General features: G+C 41.1%; 1 protein-coding gene across 1 annotated transcript in view; it reads right to left on the bottom strand.

Annotated features, from left to right (window-relative positions):
- TTC27 (tetratricopeptide repeat domain 27) overlaps positions 1–21,123 on the bottom strand; it is a gene marked incomplete at its 5' end in the record, with an annotated part of 133,596 nt that overhangs the window by 63,097 nt on the left and 49,376 nt on the right. Inside the window, 2 exons of the mRNA XM_081940443.1 lie at positions 16,817–16,883; positions 20,626–20,738. Coding sequence (XP_081796569.1) covers positions 16,817–16,883; positions 20,626–20,738 — 180 coding nt within the window. The remainder of the gene's footprint in view (positions 1–16,816; positions 16,884–20,625; positions 20,739–21,123) is intronic.

Here is a 21,123-nt window from a genome sequence, read left to right as displayed (position 1 = left end):
AATTTCCCAGTGACCTGCCACTTTCTTACCCTATATGGTCATCCTCTCCCTGTCTGTTACTCCCTCCAGTGTGAAGATGAGGAAGCACATAGTCTAGGGCTCAATATATGCAATCAATCTCTGAGCATTCTGCAACTGTCTTTAGAAATAATGATCGAGCTGAGGATATGTTCTCAGGGAGGACTCTGCTGAGTAGAACCACACATTTGTGAAAACTATTATCCCTGTGTGAGACATATTGCCTTGTGGTGACGGTCCAGTTATCCACTGCATGATATTACAGAATTAAGAAATCTGCTCTCCAGTCTGTACAGAAACAAAACCCAGTCTCTCTGCAAGTGTGAGAATCTCAAGGTAATTTTCCATCCACGCAACCAAAGGTGGTATTCTACCGGTTCGGACCGAATCGCCTGAACCGGTAGTGGAAATTGTGGGTGGCTCCGCCCCCCCGTGCCCAGCTCTATGGCATGCCATTTAGGCCATCATTTTTTGCCAAAAATGCATGCCCGGAAGCTTCTGCACATGCGTGGAGGTGTCAAAATATGGCGAGCGCGCTCACATTTGCGAACCGGTAGGGAAGGTAAGTGTGTACCACCCCTGCATGTGTAACACCCCCACACACACCTGAATTGGGTGGAAAAGACTCAAACTCCAAGGAATGTACCATTGAGCAGTAGCATAATTTGTAAGAAAGGACCGTGGCTTGACAGATGATGGAGTGGCAGAAGGAGCTGAGTGTACTTGCAGATTCTGATTTCACAGACTCAAGAATTGAGATAGCCTATTAGAAGGCAAAAACATATTTCACTGTTTCCATATTCTTTTATTTTGGGCCACTATTTTTGGATCTCCAGATATTCCAGTTGTATGGGATGTACTAGAAGTGCTTCGACCACAGTTCTATATTTTCGTTTCTTTCTTTCATGGGTGCAACATATAGCCAATAGGTTCTGAAAGGTATACACCAGGGGTGTCCAAACTTGGGAACTTTAAGACTTGTGGACTTCAACTCCCAGAATTCCCCAGCCAGGCTGGCTGGGAAATTCTGGGAGTTGAAGTCCACAAGTCTTAAAGTTCCCAAGTTTGGACACCCCTGGTATACACAGTGCCATTGTATAAAAACAGAAGATTTCTATAAAGTGGTATGTGGTAAAATAGTAAATTACAGGCTATTTTCATAATTAGCAGCCAAAAATCTATAAGATACACCCAAAAGAGTTCAGGATGCAAAATTGTTTTTTTTTCCATATGTGTGGTTGAATAATTAATTGACTATACTTGTGTATAGATTTTCAAAAATGTGGATCCTTGGGAAAAAAAGCTTCCTAATTGAACCCATACAGAAGAATGACAAATGATTAGAGCTAAACAAAATTTGCCTTCTGACTAGTTAGCACAGGGGTGTCCAAACTTGGGAACTTTAAGACTTGTGGACTTCAACACAGCTGGCTGGGGAATTCTGGGAGTTGAAGTCCACAAGTCTTAAAAGTTCCCAAGTTTGGACACCCCTGAGTTAGCACCTGTATATTTGCAGTCCCAGAGGAGATCTGAACCTTGTTTGTTTTGCTTCTTCTTTTAATCACCCCAAATGTGCCAAATGTCACTTTATTTAAAAGATGATTGGACTTTGTTGTTTTTTTTCCTTTGAACATGTTTTGTTTCTCATCCAAGAAGCTTCTTCAGTTCTGAGTAAGCGGGGGAGTATGAAAAAATTTACATCCTTTGCCGCCTTTCTTGTCATTAGCATTCTGAAGGTTGACCATTGGACTCTCAAGTTAGCTTCCTGAGTCGCTGAGGCCACTTGAAGGTTATCTGTACCCTCAGGGTCACCTGAATCAAAGTGCAAATGGGTGTGGAACTTCTTGGGATAGTGTTATATACAGGAGAAGATAGTGTTTTAACAACCCCCACCCCCCATTGAGGTTTAACAAAGATGGCTTCTTTGACTCCTCTTTCAAACCAGTGACCCTCTTTGTCCAGAATGTGAACTTCGCTGTCTTCAAAAGAATGACCTTTGTCTTTTGCAGTTGCAAATTACTGAATCTTGTCTTGATGGATTTGTTCTCCCGTGTTGGGCCATGCATTTGTGAAGTGGTTGTTTTGCTTCCTCAATGTACAGTTCTACATATGTCTCTCTGCGTTGCACTTTACTTCACATTGGTCAGTTTATATCTGGAGCTTTATCTTTGTGGGGGGACAAGCTTCTGCCTTAACATATACCTGGCTTTAAAGTTTGAATGTATGTTTGTTGACTGAAAATCCTCCTGAGATTTTCAGATATTTCTACAATGTATAGAATGACAATGTTGCTTTGTTTGTTGTTTTCTTCTTTGTCCACAATGGAGCAGCTCCTGATGGATCTTTTTCTGGATTTGTTGAAGGCTCAGTTGGGATAGCCATAAATTCTGAGGGTTTCCTTGATGTGTTTTAGTTCTTTTTATTTTTGCTCTTTGCTGGTAGGCAAACCTTCAGCCCAGTGGTGGAAGGTTCTGATCACTCCCATTTTGTGCTCAAGTGGGTGGTAAGAAATATAAATACTGATTTGTATGTGGGGGTTTTCTGCTTTTAATCCTATGGGAATACAAACAAACCCAAGCCTTCTGTGATGGCTTTCTATTGCTACCATTTTCAAATGCCTGTGGCCAAGCCATGATGGGTTAACCTATAGGCATCTTAAGTTTATGCCAGCCAAGTATTTTTCATTATAATTCACTGCCTAAGTATTTGGTTCTTCCCACGCCACATACATAGAATATCTCACTCCAGCACAGGAACGTTTTGAAATGATACTGCATCCCTCCTAGGTCATAAGTAGATAGATGCCTTTGTTCTTATGTACAGACTGTACAGATTCATTATTCGGTTCACTATGTAAAACAACGAGGGAGAAGGCAATGGCCCTCTGTACTGTTGCAAAGAAAACTCAACCGAGGTGGCCATGAACTCTGTAGCTCAACTGAAGAGAAACTTTATTACTGTTACCTCTTAACAATATTTGAAATAATCATTGCTTATTTCAATAATCACTACAGAGGTTTCTTTCAAGGATTTCTAAAACCCTTCCTAGGCAGCCAGACCCATACCCAGTTTATGGGCATTGACAGAAGCCAAAGAGCCACTCCACATATTTTTATTTTATTTCTCTGCTAATTAGTATAGAAACTAGACTATTAAAAATGGACAGATATGACCAGTTTTCAACACTTACGTATCTATTTAATCAAATATTTACTTAATCAAAAGGGATATTCAATTAGCCTTTTTTACATAAAAAAGAGCCTGCTTTACTATGTCGCTTTAAAATGGTTTTAAGTAATTGAGTATAAAACAGGACTTTCCCTTTTCACTTCAACTGGAAGAGAGCCATGCAGTTCACATATACCTTATTCCAAATGTATCATTTATTCTGTGTGGTGCTGAAAACTGTTTCAATTGTGTTTGATTGAAACACTGTCCTTAGAGTCAATTAGGCGTTTAGATTGGACCAAGTCCTAAAACCAGGCACGTATATAACATTCCATACCACATAATAATACATTAGTACGTATTTCTGAGCGCCTCATCTCAACTTCCATAAATCAGGAATTTGGAATATTATGAAAAGGGCTTAGCTTCTCAGTGTCAGCGTTCAGGGAATTTCAGATAATAGCTGGCAGCACAGCAATAATGTCTGATTCAAGTATTAATGTAAGATATATTCCTTCGTGAATTTACTGATAAAATAATGAAGCTATGGATTTAGAAAGAAAATGTTATCATATTAAAACTATTAAAATTAAGTGGTATTTTCTGAAATATAGACAGAAAGTTCTCGTTGTGTGTCTTGCAGTGGAAAAATCTACACACATATACATGCCAAGGAAATGAGCCATATTTCGTGTTTCAACCTCTATTTGTAAACTTTTCGTGCAAGCCATATCTCCTCCTTTCATTTACAATTGTTTATCATAATTTTATCCCATTCTCTCATCAAATGGGGACTTGCATGATAGGATCCTCTCAGTTTCTAATAGGGGGAAAGTGTCAGTTTATTTAAAAGGGTGGGAGACATATTTGAGATAAGCTGGCAGTAGTACCTAAGGAAATCGTGAGACCAAGAGGGAGATCATGGGGAAAACAAAGGCATTTTAGGCCTTCCTAGCTATACTTTTCTGATAGCACTTTATGGGCATCAACACAAAATGGCTATGCTGGATGAGGCCATTCACAAAATACATATTTATCAGAAGGCAACCCTGTGAGGAGTTTTGCTGCTAGAGTTTCTCTTCAGATTCTAGTTTCTATTTTGCCTACCTTAATGATGTCTTATTTAAGTTCTGGGCAGGTTACAAATGAAACCTGTTTTCTAAGAATAACTCTAGAGGCATTCTTAATGTCCAGGTCTGCAATTACGATTTATAACATGCTAGTTTCCATGTAAGTTTTTTTTTATTTTGAAAAGTAAAGTTTCCCTTTAACTCAAGCACTGCTTCTGATGAATCCATGTTTAAATCATTGTAGTTTTCTTGGTGACAACACATAAATACTAAATTCTATAAATTTAGTATTTATAGGGTCTATAAATTCAGTGGAAGGTACTTTCTTCCTTAGTAAAGCACAAACTGAATACAATGACTACTTCCACACAAAACACATACTCCTTACAGCGTATAACTCTACTGTTTTGCAGGTTACTTTGACCTATATATAAGAGATGCTAGTTTCCAAGCCAATAGCAGTGGAATTTGCATAGGAAATTCAGGGCTTTTCAGGAAACTGCCAAGAATATCCTTCAAACAAAGCATAATAATGTCACTATTTAAATCTAATTTCATACTAGAACATTGGGGCTTTAGACTTCCTAATATAACTATAGCTCTGTTCAGTCTCCTCATCACTACCACAAGAATCTATTAAATTCAAATAGTACCTGAATATTATTCTCCCAACACCAATTTCAAGAGGCTTAAGTCTTTTCTCCCCACCCCCCAAAAGTGTGAAGCTAAAAACACCTGCGTTTATAGTATTTTACAAACTATCCATAACCAACAGTTTTTCTGACATAAAGCGAGTTTTATCTTTTCATTTTCATAGCTTCTATCACTAAGACTTAACACTGACTTGATGGCCCATAATCAATCAATTCCTTACCTAGCATATCCTGTATTCCCCACATTTGACATTTTCTGTCTCTAGTATTAGAAGGATTAGAAATGTATGCGATAATGGAAATTCAAGCTAATAACCTTTCTCTTCTTTTGTTTGCTTATGTTTATGATAAAATCCTTAATTTTAATTTTGCGCTAATTATTCCCCATGCTGAAAGCAGTCATTCTCCACTCGCTAAAGTATAATACACAAATCTTCTATTTCACACAATAGCTCCAGCAAAATATTCCTTGTTTCAGTGATGCATGGTTATAATACAGATAAAGGAATTAAAGATGAAGTTAGGAAGATGTATTGATACATTGTGGACCTATCATCACGTTCATTTGACAGTTAAAAAAGAAATCTCAATATGAAGAAATATATTCCCCTGGATGAACTCTATGTACATTTTGCTCGATTACTGAAATAATTGACAATTTGATGGATGATAGACCACCAATGGTAATTTGATAAAATAATAAATATGTGACTCAGTCTTACGTATCCCAGTGAGATGTCAATTTTCAAGACAGGACATATAAGCTTATAGTTTCACAGCAGGCTAGGTAAACTAAGATGAAACATTGAAAAACAGACATGTTATAGAACAAACTGTTTCAGTATTCTAAAATCAGATGCCAGATCAAACACCAATCTGTTGTAATCCTGCTTTTGTGCCATAAAAAACTCAGTCCTCATGACCAAATGACTCACAGAAGATACAGCTGGCCAAAGACAAGCAAGGGAGACAAATCTTTTTGGGCACTCACCACCCAGTTGTTAACAAGGCTGCCAGAAAAAATAGCACTGAGATGGGGAAAAAAAGAGGGAGGAAACGAAAAGTTTCATCTGAGGAACTCTTATTTCACATACCAAAACGTTCTACTCCTAAGGTCTGTAAAGTATAAAACTACTCCCCGCCCTTTTTATTTTTTACTGGCACAGCATATAGAACAAAATATAACAAAGATGAAGGAAATAAAGCATAAGCCAACAGAACGCAAAGATGATAGATAATGTTCATCGGTCCCTCCTTCATAAAATTTACTATAATTGAACACTTTATATTAACAATCCACATTATATCAATTTGCAGGGAATAGATTGTTATATTTTCTGAATAACTTTTAATTCAGGGTACCTTGACCATGATTGTAAAGTACACAAAGAAATGAAATAATATATACTTTATCTTGCTGACCTAGAAGAATTGGCTGATTCACATCTGAATTTATTGCAAAAGAACTTCCACAGATTATTTTAGTTTAAATAGTATTAATAGCTTTAACATCTCCTTTTAATCGAGCTTGATTCATGGACATATAATTTTCTCTGCAAGAATACAAAAATGATTGCCATCATCTTTTTTTAAGCAACTATCTTACTTATCTACAGATTGGTATTTCCTAGTCATGTCCTCCTTAAGGAATAACAAAGTTTAATTTTTTAAATTTTATAGAAAATCTGATTTTTCAAAATCAAGCCAAGCCGTCTAGATGCTTACTACTTAGGCAAAATACTTATGTCAGGGTAAATAAAATGCTTATGCAAGCTCTTTCATGACAGCACTAAAAACTAATTTGTTCATGGTTCTTTGGAGTCAAACCCTAAACCGTTTTCCTTCTATCTTGCCTATAATAAATAATTCAAGCTTCAAAGCCAGAGCCACGAGGGAAATTATGAGATGTGTTAGATCAGATGAGGTGCAGAGGTGAGAAAAAGGATGAAATGACCTTTCTCCTTTCTTTTACGCCAACATGTTCTGAGCACTTATAAGAAATAAGGATAAACAAGAGTGGAATGCAGAGCATCCTCCACCATCTGGTTCACCTTCAAACCAGACAGTATTCTTTCATTTCTGACAGTATGCTACTTCCTTAATCAAATAAATCCTGTTTTCCCTATTTTGTATTGTTTTCTTACTTTCCTCCAAACAAATGGAGGAAAGCAGCAAAAGATGAACAGAAACATTATTTCAATGCAGGATGATTACATGTTCCTTCTGTAACTTGAAAATATTTGAGGAGCAAATATTTGCAACTTGTAATATGAAAGAGAGAATTTATCCAAAAATAACAGCTTTTATCCCCTCCTATAATCTAATACTTTAGAAACTGCAGAAAAGGCTAATATTAATTATTAATTAATCTGTGTTTTTGCATTTTCACTTATAGCCACTTTAAGCTAACCCCTTTATTATCTCAGAGGTTCCCAAAGCAAGCTATTTTTGAAGTGCAGGGCAACTGCAAAAGCAGCTGTGATGGTGATAGTGGTATTCTAGAGTTGTCAAAAGTCCATCTGTTAAGTCTGTCCTTGAATATGCCTTATGTTGGTTTTAAACTGTGGCCAAAGGAAGAACTCTGTACAGTCCAAGAATTTGTACTCAGTATTCTCCAGAAAATCTGAGTCAGGTAAGTGAACCATGCTTCTGGAGCTATAATCCAAAATATCTGTAAAGCAGAGTTTGGGAAAGATTACTCTTAAACATGAACGTAATTCTAGAAAGTCTCCATTGAGAAATTTTACTATTAAGAGCTATGGCGGCGCAGTGGTTAGAATGCAGTACTGCAGGCTATTTCTGCTGACTGCCAGCTGCCAGCAATCCTGCAATTTGATCTCACAGGCTCAATGTTGACTTCCATCCTTCTGAGGTCGGTAAAATGAGGGGCCAGATTGTTGGGGGCAATATGCTGACTCTGTAAACCACTTAGAGAGGGCTGTAAATCTTGGTGGAGTGGTATATAAGCTATTGCTATTAATTGAGACTGTTTGTGTACAATTGAAGCAGGAAATGGGTATATAGGTAGTGCTCAGTTAATGACAGTAATAGGGATTGGAATTTTCATCACTAAGCAATGCGGTTGCAAAATGTGATGACACATGACTGTTATTGAGTGAGGATCTGCGTTGTTAAACGAGTTCCAGATGCCTTGGAAGCAGGCCAGGTGCCTTGGAAGTAGGCCAGCAGGCAGTCAGGTAAGCCAGAATGCATGAGTACAACAGAGGTGGCTGATGCCAGGCAGGGAGGCATGCAAACAACTTATTGTAATGACTTGCAACCTTTCCTGCTGGCTTCCCCATTGACTTTTCTTGTGTGAAGCAGGTAGGGAAAGTTGCAAAAGTCATATCACTGTGGGATACTGCAATCAAGATAAGTGTAAGCCAATTGTCTAGTGCCCAAATTGCAATCACATGACCATAGGAGTGTTGCGACAGCCAAGGACCAGTCATAAGTCTCCTTTTTCAGTGCTGTCACAACTTGCTGAATGAATGGTCCATTTTTTAAAAACCATTTTTTTTAAAAAAAAAGGAAACGGATTTAATTTTTTTAGAATGTTATAGTTCTGCTGAGGTTTTTGATTGCTTTAAGTCACCAAGAACATCTATAGAGACACCACAGATGATGCAAATATTTTAAACAAGTCCAAATTACATAATACCCTGAAAATATTTGAGACCCTATTTTCAAGTGAAGGCATTCAACACATTACCACAAATGCATATTTTAAAGAAGAAGAGGGACCCCAAAAATACACTACACTCCTTGATCAGGAGTTTCTGAAATGAAAGATGACTATTAGGACTCTGACCTAAAATGCCAATGCTAAGATTACTTCGAAGTATTGAGAAATGTCTCCTTTCTTGAGAATAACTATATTTTAGCAGATATCTGATGAATGTATGACAACCATCTAACCAGCCTGCAGATTTAAGAATCCACATGTAGGCTGAGAAGATGCCTGCTCACACATACACATAATAATATGTTGATAGAGGAGAGGAGGTCAAACATGGTATTAACTTCATTGACCAATACTCCTTCCATATTTAGGATTATTATTATTTTTGTATAAACCAAGCAAATAACAATTTACAAATGTTGAAGACGCTCTTGACAAAAAGTTACCTCAGGGCTTGAAATTTTAACTCTACTTTTGCGGCTGAGACAAATGTTCGGGATTGCATTAAGAAGTTAGAAAATTCACTCAAAGCTATGACACTTTAAAACTATTTTCTCTAATTTTTATCATAAAACACATTCAAATAATAAATATTCAGTATTAAACCTATGAATATTATGGCCCACTCTTAGCAACTTGTAAACCACGCATATCTAAAACTTTGGAAATGAAGCCGTTCCAGTGACACTACTGTACAATACTATTCTTTTTAACTCAGCCACTAGATGGCAGACTAAACTCTTCTACTTGCTTCCTTTATAGTCTATTTGCCCAACACAAAAGATGAATGACTTCAAGAAAATCCAGAACAAGTGGCAGAACATACTCCAAAACTGCCCTACGGCCACTAAATGCACATAGTGATTATAGTTCTTCCCTGCTGAATGTCCCAATAACGGTAGAGGGGGCGGTTTATAAATCGAATAAATGAATGAATGATGAATGGTAAAGGTTTCCCTCGCACATATGTACTAGTCATTCCCGACTCTAGGGGGCGGTGCTCATCTCTGTTTCAAAGCCGAAGAGCCAGCGCTGTCTGAAGACTTCCCCGTAGTCATGTGGCCAGCATGACTAAATGTTGAACGCGCACAGAACACTGTTACCTTCCCACCAAAGGTGGTTCCTACTTTTCTACTTGCATTTTTACATGCTTTTGAACTTCTACCGTAGGTTGGCAGAAGCTGGGACAAGTAACAGGAGCTCACTTCATTATGCGGCACTAGGGATTTGAACCACCGAATTGCCAAGCTTTCTGATCGAGAAGCTCAGTGTCTTAGCCACTGAGCCACTGCGTACCTGAATGTCCCAATATCAGTGTTCAAATCTAAAAGACTTGAGGTACCAAATTCAACCAAGTCTTCATAAATCCAGATTCTTAATCAGGCCTTCTTAGTATTATAAGGAGTAATATATCTTGGGAAGAATGGATTCATGAGTTCTGGGGATGGTCTTGGTTGTATCTCCTGAAGTAACAAGGTGCAGAGCTAAGATGGTTATGGAGCAGCTACTCATCAGCTGAGTTCCTTATGATATTTTCTTTGTCTTATCTATTTTGCAAATAGTCTACCTACACATCCTGGAGTAATAAAAGGATATCAAGAGAATAGCTAGAAATTCTGACAAAGAAAAATTCCTGACTCAGCAATTCTTCAAAAAAATTAAATCCATCTTCTCTGGTCTCCTGCTCCCCATTATTTTAGATTTCAGCCTCCATCTGGAAATAATGTAGCCAGGGAAGCCTGCTCTACGCAATTCTGGATTTCAGTCTTGAAAATAAACCATTTTTAACAGAGAATTTCTGAAAATGAGGATAGTCCTCAACTTACGACTGTTCACTTAGAGACCGTTCAAAATTACAATGGATCCCTCAAAAGGAACTTACGATCCAATGCTGCACACAAACCCAGTCATGTGATAGCATTTTGGGTGCCTGGCAACCAGCTCATCTTTACAGCCATTTGCAATATCCTGAGGTTGCATGACTATGATTTTTGACATTCTTTGCTGGATTCCGGTATTCACTTCCAGTGTCCAGCAAAAATCATCCAATGAATAAAACAGATTCATTTAACAATCACCACTTTCACTTTAACAACTATTGTGTTCACTTAACGACCGCTGCATTCTCTTAACAACTATCAGAAAAAAGTTATAAAACCATTTAATGACTACAACACTTAATTGCAGGCTCAATTATTGTTGTTAAGTTAAGGACTACCTGTCATGGATTCTAACATATTAGTTGTATTGATAAATATTTACATTCTATTAATATTTTATTATTTTCTGGGAAACCAAAAAACTTGAAATGAGCCATAAAATTTGTATCATCCAACAACTGCCTTGTACACTTATAAAATGGATCCGGAACAGTGGTGGGTTGCCAATTTTTTTATTACCAGTTGGGGGGGGGCACATGATGCTTCTGCTCTGGGTGGATGGGCAGAGCCTCCTGCCACCAGTACTACTGGTTCGCCCAATTTGGGCGGAACTGGGAGCAACCCACCTCTGATCTGGAAGCATGTCAAAGTGATCCAAGGAAACACTTTGTGAAGACATGGACTATATTTTACTGACCAGAACAGTTTTAATTCAGCAGTTGTTGATCAATCCCTATTGTTGATCATAATTTGTACTCTTGGTCAGCAGGGATTCAAGGGCTGAACTACAGTAATTTCTTCAAAACAATTTTATGAGAAGATAATTACCAAAACCATAAAATAATGGTTTCATAGTCAATACAGTAGAAATGTAGCTTGAAACGCTTTCAGTACTCAACCATTATTCTTACTTTCCCATTGATTTTCATACAATATTCAACTGTTTGCCCCACAGTCCATTTTATTACTTTAGATAACCTTCGATGCGCCAAGCAGCCTGTTTCCATCTGGGTAACCCATAACAAATTGCAAAGCACAAAAAGTTGTTTGTATAAGGTAGTTGATAACAATACCACTATTTCACTTAAAGTCAGCTTAAACCAGTTTAATAAAATACATGCAGCAGAAATATAGGCATTTATGACAGTAACACAATTTAAGTTCTAACAAAAAGATCAAATAGAAGCATTTTTATTATATATGTTGGGGAGGCTGTTTATACTATTCTAGTCACTAAATCTCAAAAAGAATATTTGGAGACGATACAGAAAATTGTATCGCACGTCATTATGAATGAGGCAACTCTTGCTATGAAGACAGATGGGGGCACAACTGAAGCATGTGAAATTAATAATAATAATAATAATTTTATTTGATTAGCCGCAACCCTCTCCCGAAGGACTCGGGGCGGCGTACAATCAAAACAGATAAAATACAGATAAAGGCAAACATACATACATAAAGAACAAAGACATATACATGTGCATGGAGGAGGTAGACTCATAAGTGAAAGACAATTAAAAAACACAATTTAAAATCCCATTAAATAAAATTACTGAATTAAAAACCCATCAGGAGCGTTATGAAGTTATGATTGAGCCAGGCCGGCTATTTGGAATAGGTGGGTCTTGAGCTTTACACGGAAGGAGCGGAGGTCAGTAGTGGTCCTAATATCCGGGGGGAGGTCATTCCACAGGGCTGGGCCTGCTCTGCTCCTAGGCGCCGCCCCATGGCACTGTCTGGTGCACGGCACCTGGAGAAGTCCCTCTCTGTGCGAGCGGATGGGTCGTAGGGATGTATGGGGCAGAATACGATCCCGCAGGTAACTAGGTCCTGAGCCATGGAGCGCTTTAAAGATCGTAATCAAGACCTTGAAACGCACCCGATAGACCAGGAAGCCAGTGCAGCTCGCGCAGGAGAGGTGTCACATGGGAGTACTTAGTACTCCCCATAATCACCCGCGCGGCCGCATTCTGGACCAACTGCAATCTCCGAGTGCATTTCAAGGGAAGCCCCATGTAGAGAGCGTTACAGTAGTCCAGGCGAGACGTCACCAGCGCATGGGTGACTGTGCGTAGGGCGTCCCAGTCCAATAGGGGGCGCAATTGGCGCACCAGGCGAACCTGGTGGAATGCCCCCCTGGCCACGGCTGTCACATGGTCATCCATGGACAGCCTGGCATCCAGGAGGATGCCCAAATTGCGCGCCCGCTCAACGGGGGCGAGTTGAATGCCCCCAATGGCCAGAGATGGGATTAACAGGTTGAACTGGGGGGCCGGAACCCACAGCCACTCCGTCTTGGAAGGGTTGAGCTTGAGTCAGTTGTCATCCATCCAGACCCGTACGGCTTCCACACACCGGGACATCACTTCGACGGCCTCGTTGGGGTGGTTCGGGGTGGAAATGTACAGCTGAGTATCATCAGCGTACAGATGATATCCCACCCCGAAACCACGGATGATCTCACCCAGCGGCTTCATGTATGTGTTGAACAGGAGTGGCGAGAGGACCGACCCCTGTGGCACCCCACAAGTAAGGGGGCTTAGGGTCGACCTCTGCTCCCCTGCCAACACACTTTGCGTCCAGCCAGAGAGGTAGGAGCCGAACCACCGCAAAACGGTGCCCCGGACCCCCAACCCCTCCAGTCGGTGCAACAGGATACCATGGTCGATGGTATCAAAAGCCGCCGAGAGGTCTAATAGGACCAGGATAGAGGAACAACCCCTATCTCTGGCCCTCCAGAGATCATCCACCAACGCGACCAAGGCCGTCTCTGTACTGTGCCCGGGGCGAAAGCCGGACTGGCACGGGTCTAGATAATCATTCTCCTCCAGATGTCCTGGGAACTGAGAAGCCACCACACTCTCTACAACCTTCGCCAAAAAGGGAAGGTTGGAGACAGGACGATAATTGGCCAGCTCCGTAGGGTCCAGGGAAGGCTTCTTGAGCAAGGGTCTCAGCACCGCCTCTTTCAAGGCGTCCGGAAGAGACCCCTCACCCAACGAAGCGTTCACTAGGCCCAGGAGCGTCGCGTGTAACCTCCCAGGATGCCAGTACAAGCCAGGAGGGACACGGGTCCAGTAAACATGTGGTAGGTCGCAGTCGTCCACGCAATCTGTCCAAATCCTCGATGACAACCAAGTCAAACTCCTCCCAAAAAGGTTTCTCAAGACTCGCCACTGGCGTCTCGACTGGGCCACTGAAGGGGACCCAATCCTTCCGGATTTGAGCGACTTTATCCTGCAGATATTTCCCAAATTCCTCTGCCCTACCCTGTAAAGGGGCCTCCCGCGGCCTCTGAAACAGAAGGGAGACCCGAAACAGGGCGGCAGGGCGGTTCTCTGCGGATGCAATGAGAGCGGCACAATATTGGCGTTTGGCCGTTCTCAATGCCACTAGGTACGTCCTTAAATGGGCTCGTACCTGTGCTCGGTCAAATTCGGATCGGGAGGATCTCCAACGACTCTCTAGGCATCTCTTGCGGCGCTTCATCACCCTTAGCTCCTTGGTAAACCAAGGAGCCAGGGTGGATCGTTGCCGCCGGAGAGGCCGCAAAGGCGCCACCCGGTTCAAGGCCCCGGTAGTCGCATTATTCCACGCAGCCACCAGGTCCTCTACCCGAGGGCGGGTCAGGGCTGCAGGAGGTGGCCCAAGCTCCGTCTGGAACCTATCTGGTTCCATCAGGCGCCTGGGGCGGAACCATCTAGTGTTTTCCGGTTCCGCCTCCCCGCAGCGAGGGGTAGCACCAGGGAAGTCAAGTCGGAGGAGTGAGTGATCTGACCATGACAGAGGAGTGATGGTTAAATTCACTCCTCCCAGATCACTCAACCACTGGCCAGAGACAAAAACAAGGTCCAAGGTGTGACCTCCCTCGTGTGTCGGGCCCTGAATCATTTGAGTCAGGTCCATGGCTATCATGGAAGCCATGAACTCCTGAACCCCCTCTGATGCTTCTCCCACCGATGGCAGGTTAAAATCCCCCATCACTAGAAGTTTGGGGGTCTCAACCGCCACTGATGCGATCAGCTCGAGGAGCTCAGGCAGGGTCGCTGATGTATGGCGGGGAGCCAGGTATACTATCAGCAGGCCCAACTGCCTCCCAGGGCCCCATTTCACAACAAGGGATTCACATCCGGACGTCTGTGGCACAGTGGACTCCCTCGGCTCTAAGTCCTCCCGGATAATCACTGCTACCCCACCGCCCCTTCCCAGGGCCCGGGGCTGGTGAAATGCTTGGTAACCTGGTGGGCACATTTCCACGAGGGGTAAACCTCCCTCGTGGCCCAACCAGGTTTCCGTTATTCCCGCGAGGTCCGGCTCCCCCTCCAAAATTAGATCATGAATGAGGGGGGCCTTATTGTCAACGGACCTCGCATTGCATAACAACAGCCTCAGGCCCTGGGCCTGCAGATCCTGACCACCTAGAACGCGGGGGTTGGTACAAGCGACCGGGTGTAACCAGCACCCACGGTCTCCCAACCGACTGCGAGTTGTTAATCTGTCCTCGTATCTGCCCCTCCCTACGACTGTTGGAATCAAAGAGCCCTGTATAGGAATGATATCCTCTCCCCCCTCCTCCTCTCCGCTCCTTCTGCTCGTGACCCCACCTGGTGACCTGGCTCTGTCATCGCTCCTGATCTGACCCACCCACCCCCCAACCCCTAAACCCCTAAAAGATTTTAAAAAACATTTAACTAAAAACCCCCTGAGCCTCCGTTTCTTCCACCTCTCGGGGTCTATAAACCCGTCATCAAGGCGGGCCCTTGCAAGCGTCAAGGGCCATGCCTGCGAGAGGGGGGGTCTCCCGCAGGCGGAGCAAGTCAAACCTCGAATAAATAATCTTAATCTTAGAATCTTAAAAAACACGATGGGGTCAAAATGTTATAGATGGTAAGTGGTCAGTCATAGAAAAAAGAGGGGGGGGAAGAGTTCTTAGATGACCAAATGGTGGTCTGGGTGGAGGAGAGATGGTCTAGGGTATAATCCAAATAGTCCCAATGTCCTAGTGATGTTACTGGCATCCATGACAGCTCTTTCAGCGGCTGCTGTTGAAACCAGCCTCTCACCTTCCAGTGTCCTTCCAACTCCTTCTTTTTCCTCTCTCTCCATTTTCCTCGCTTTCCTTCCAGTCTCTCCTTCTCTCCTTCCAAAACTCTCAGCTCACCAGCTCGCTCCTTCCAATCCTCTCGGTTCACCCATTCACCAGTCTCTTTCCTTCCAATCTCACATTCCTCCTTCCAGCCGTTCTCACCTTCTTCCTTCCTGTCGCTCTCTGCAAAACGTTCCAAAACACTCCAAAAGGCTGTCACAAACGTCGCCATTTCCAGCTCACAACCTCTTTCCTCACCAGCGGGACAGCCTCTTCCCTTCCAGCCTCACGTTCCAAAACGCTCCAGCCTCCAGCCTCACGTTCCAAAACGCTCCAGCCTCCAGCCTCCAGCCTCACGTTCCAAAACGCTCCAGCCTCCAGCCTCACGTTCAGCCTCTTCCCTTCGAGCCTCACGTTCCAAAACACTCCAAAACGCAGTCACAAACGTCCAGCTCACCAGCCTCTTTCCAGCCTCAGCCTCTTTCCTTCCAGCCTCTCCTCGCAATTCCTCTTTCTAAGCACTCTCTCCAAAACGCTCCACAACGCTCCAAAATGCTCCGAACGTTGCCATTTCCACACATGCCGCCATTTCCGATGCCGGTCTCTCTCCCCCATTCCACAGATCATTCGCTCTTTGTCCTTCCCTCCAGTCTTCTGATTCACCCTAGCGGACCCAAATGGGTCGAAAATGGGCCAGGGTGGTCATGCTAACTGACTTCCGACCCTCAGATGGAAATGAGGGTCGGAAATAACCTTTTCGCCCATCGCTGAGCTCCGTGGTATTCTGGAGCTTCAAGAGGCGACTGCCATCGCCGGAAGCTTCCTCCTCCCTTGCCATTATATGGCAAGTTTAGGATAAATCAAATCAATCAAATGTCTATACAGATTATAAGACATGTGGAGTATGTTACTGTAAGTTTTCCTGGGCCCAAAATGGGAGCAAGACAAATTTATACAAAATAAGGCTATCAAGAATGAAAGCCTCTTAACTTCTTAATATTAACTTCTTATTATTAATTGCTAGAAAATATGAATGGAAGGGAGATAGCAAACTTATGTCCTGTTTATGGACTTTCTATTTGTACCTGGATAAGAATCAGAAAATGGATTAGGTAGGTCTCTGCTTCTATCTATATAATATTCTCCATGTACATAGAAGCTCCTTCTCTGAGAAACAGCAAGCAAATCAACATGTGATCCATTCAATAAACACATGAAAACATTTTTAGAAGTAAAAAAACTGGTCAGTTACTTACTGATGTAAAAGCAAGCAGCTCCTCTTCTGTAAGTTTATGGACAGGATTGTTTTTCTGAAAGTCTATACTGTAAAAAAAAAGAATACATTTTTATTCATGTAGCTTTATATGTGTGTGTGTGTGTGTACATTCATATACATATACATGTATGTATGTGTGTGTGTGTGTGTATGTGTGTGTGTGTATATATATATGTGTGTGTGTGTGTGTGTGTGTGTGTGTGTGTTGTATTTGTACTGATAAATAAATAAAGGGAGACTAGTATAGATCTATTTCGAGCTAATTAGCTCTCATCAGCTAGCCATACCCTTACTGGGATTCATAACATATAACCACGCATGTATACTATTACATACTCAACATCGTATTGTATTATTAAATGTTTACATCAGTTCGTCTTACCATCAACTCCCAAACCAATTATTGGCTCTTCTGCTATCCCTACACCATATTTGTACTTTATCCATCACTTTCTTCTCCCTCTCCTCCCCCTCCTTACTCCTTTCTTCCCTCTGTTGTCCTTCTCTACTTCCCCTTCCTCTCTCCTTCTCCTCTCTCCCCTTTCCACTCCACTCCTTCTTTCTCTCCTCCTCTTCCCCCCCTCGCCCTCTCTCCTATCCCTCTCTTCTTCCCTTACCTCTCTCCTCTACATACTTCACACTCTTCATCTCATTTATTTGATGTATTTCAGCTTCTGAGCAAGCTCCATTTTATGTTGATGGTATTTATAATTCCTTTTCAATATACATATTTAATTTTAACATATATCTTCCTCCTCCTTTTTTTTAAAAAGGAAAAAAAGTATACATATATAGTCATTGTGCTTTTAAACCCCACCCCCACCCCAGCCTAGTTTTGGCCAAGATGTAGACCTGGTTACAATTCCCAGCTATTCTCATCATTATATTTATATAATTATGCATTCTTACATGCCCCCACTTTGTGATTCTGTCTTTAAATCTCAATAGTTTCCCATTGTAAGTATATTTCATGTTCCCTCTCCATTTTCCATATCTTGGTTTAGATTACCCTTAATTGTCTATAAATAACAATCCTTACTGTTCAATGTTCATTACAATTCCCTTAATCTATTATATAGAATAACAAGCGGTACACATCTCACTTTGTTCATCAACTTAGAAGTTCTATATATGTCCATATTTCGCATATTTTAACCCATACTTCATTGTCCTTCCATTGTCATATTCAATCAATTAGCAACTCAGTTTAATTATCATGTATAAAAGTGAATCACAAACCTCTGCTTTACAATCTCCCCATATCAGTTTCATATTTGTCCATATTCCATATATTTTAACCTTTATTTAATTATCTTTCCATTATCATATTCAATAAGTTAGCAACTCAATTTTATTGTCATATTTAGGAGTTAACCCCTTATCTCAGCTTTATATTTTCCTATATAACAATTTCTAGTTGTCTGATTTTTTCCTTTTGTCCCACTTCTCTATTCCTGTCTTCTCCCTTTTCTTTGTTTTGACACGTCCACCCTCTTCAATTTTCCCCAAGCCACTGTCAAAGAAATCCTTTATATTTCCATTTGTTGGGGCGTAACCTCCTTCTTCAGTTTTCATTATGCCACTGTCACCCTCCAAAACATCTTTTGTCTGCTTTTTATTTCCTTTTGTTGGGTCACATCCCTCCTTTTCAATTTTCCCTGTACCACTGCCAAACCCAATGTAATTTTTTGTCTGCTTTTTATTTTCCACCGTTTCCACCCCTTCATTATCCCTCCTCCCTTCTTCCTTCCCTTCTTCTTTAAATACCTGCTTCTCTGAATTCAGAATTCTATTTAGGCTTGATTTTAATGGTTTATGTATATTTTTTATAATTTCACGTAGTTCTTCAAATTCCCACCTTTCCATCATGTCCAGTTCCAAAGTTACAGTTAATTATACAGTTCTTATTTCAGAGTTCTAGTCCACCTTAAATTTATCTAATACAGCTGCTGTGGAGAAGAGTGACGGGAGCCATCTTGGTCTTTTGTTGTTCCTTAATGTCCAGTTCTAAAATTGCAGTTAGTTATACAGATCACATTTCGAAGTTCTGGAACCACCTTAAATTTAGCTAATTCAACTAATGTGAAAACGGAAGAGAAGCTGGAGTCACATTGATCTTTTGCAGAAAAGAAAAAGAAAAAAACATCGTATTTTCCCAGTTCTTGATTTTGTTATTATTTTTTCCCTTGCTACCTTCCGCCTCTCGTTGATTATAGTTGCTCAAAATATATTAATTGCAACAAACTTGCATACAGCCAAACTTGGGTATTTTTCTCTTCACCTTCTGCTTTTCCAAGTTCTGATTTATGGCAGTTGGTTGATTAAAACTTCCCGTAAAGGCAAAATTAGGTTATCAGCTATTGGTGAGAAAATACTGTTTTCTTGATTTTTCTCCCTTGTTGCATTCCATCTCTCATTAATTGGAGTTGCTTAAGATATATTAGTTGGAAGAAATTCGGATGAAGTAAATCACCTCGGAATGTTTGGTTTCTATTTCAAATCCAAAACCAAATTTAGAATTTGTATTTGAGTGGGTTTGTCACTTCTCTGCTTTCTCCCTTTTTGTCTGAATTGTTTCAAACATATGGCTTTTTGGGGGGGCTAGTGTTTCAATCCTCCATTTTCCCTTTCTTTCTTTCCTTTTGCCAAAATCCAGATCTGTCTATTAATATTATTTGTACTCTCAAAATTCTTTGCCTTTTCCAAGTTTTGATTTATGACTGTGGGTTAGATGAATCTTCTTACTGGTCTTTCATCTCGTCCTCACACTCCTGTTCAGTTGCTTTGGCTGGAAGCTAGCTTCTTGTGCAGCCATGTTGCCATGCTGCCGCCCTTGCTCGGATTCAGAGGGCAAATCTCCAACTGCGAGGGATCTGTTGCCTCCCCCTGGGCCTGATGAGACACTGCCCTTTCTTCGCCCCTCCTCCAGGGGGATTATGATCCAAAATGATCTCGGAATAGGTTTGTCAGACAGAGTTCATGTGAGGCTCTTGAGAGCTAACACCCCCCCACGTCTATTCAGCTGGAGAACGTCCGGTCGACTTTTTATTCATGTAGCTTTCTGAAATTCCAAACATTCAGTTCTATTCAGCTAAGCATTTAGGAAAGTGTGTGTGCGCACACGCATGTGTGTATGCGCGCGCACGCACTAGTACTAAGCATACAATCCTTGCAGATGGTTATTTAGAGGCTCAAAACATATAACAAAGCTACCAAAAGTAATTTATATGTTTAGTTTTGTTCTTGCTATCTTGCCTTTCCTCCAGAAACTCAAGGTAGGATAGATAGCACTCCCATTTTTCCCACATTAGAAACAAAGTCACCCAGTAAAACATCCATAGAGAAGGTAGACTTGAACCTAAGTTTCATTGCTCTTACCACAATAACTTGTGCACAAGACTACATTGACAAAATATGTGCCAACTCTCAAAATATTATCTTTTACACCTGATAATTAAAGAACTGAACCTCCTATCTGTCTCTTCAAAAATAGGCCATTATGTATTCCTTATTCTAATAATTCTGGATGCAGAGCAGCAACATAAGTTAGTGTTTTCAATTCCTCCGACATCAGCTACTTCCCTCAAACCACACACATGGACGTACCCAACATTTTTATATCATTTATCATCACTTAATTTAAGAGGTTTTAGAGAATTCAAAAGCTGATACACTGTGTTTGCTTGCCCAATAGAGATGTTACTTTGATGTGTGTTTTTAGCCTTTTCTTAAAAGCAGCCTGGCTATGACTGGGCACTGACAATGATAGAACCAAGTTTATCATCTTACCAAATGCCAAGGATTACAGCAAGTTCTTCTGCACAGAGGTCAGGCATCTGGTTCTGATGAGATTCTTCAAATTTTATTTCATTTAGTACGGTGTCATCATCTAAAGCATAATTCTGTGGGGAAATATACACAAGTGATAAATTACATCTAAAGTTGTTCATCTGTTTGGAAGTTGCAGTAATAACATAAAAAATATCTTGAACAGCAGCATTTGATTTTAGCTTTGCCAGGAATATAAATTCTCCTCTTGACTAAGCCACAGAGAAGGATTCTCTTGGCTAGCACAACAGCAACTGTGTTGAAGATGATTTAAGCAAGAACTAGGAGAGCTGACAGAACACCAGGGCTGTGGCTAAAGAATAAAAAGTTCCTTGAAGATGAATACAATTCTTCTGAAGTCGAAATCTGTATTGAAAGGAAATCTTGACTGGGGTCTTACTTGAATGGAGGTTGATTCAAGGTGCCTGATAAAGTGCCTGATATGATTGTTGATTTAAC

This window comes from Natrix helvetica (genome assembly GCF_964273705.1).
Source record: "Natrix helvetica genome assembly, chromosome: 2".
In the NCBI taxonomy this organism is placed as follows: domain Eukaryota; kingdom Metazoa; phylum Chordata; class Lepidosauria; order Squamata; family Natricidae; genus Natrix; species Natrix helvetica.
Note: the sequence above shows the minus strand (reverse complement) of the source record. Positions and strands in the feature narration are given on the sequence as shown.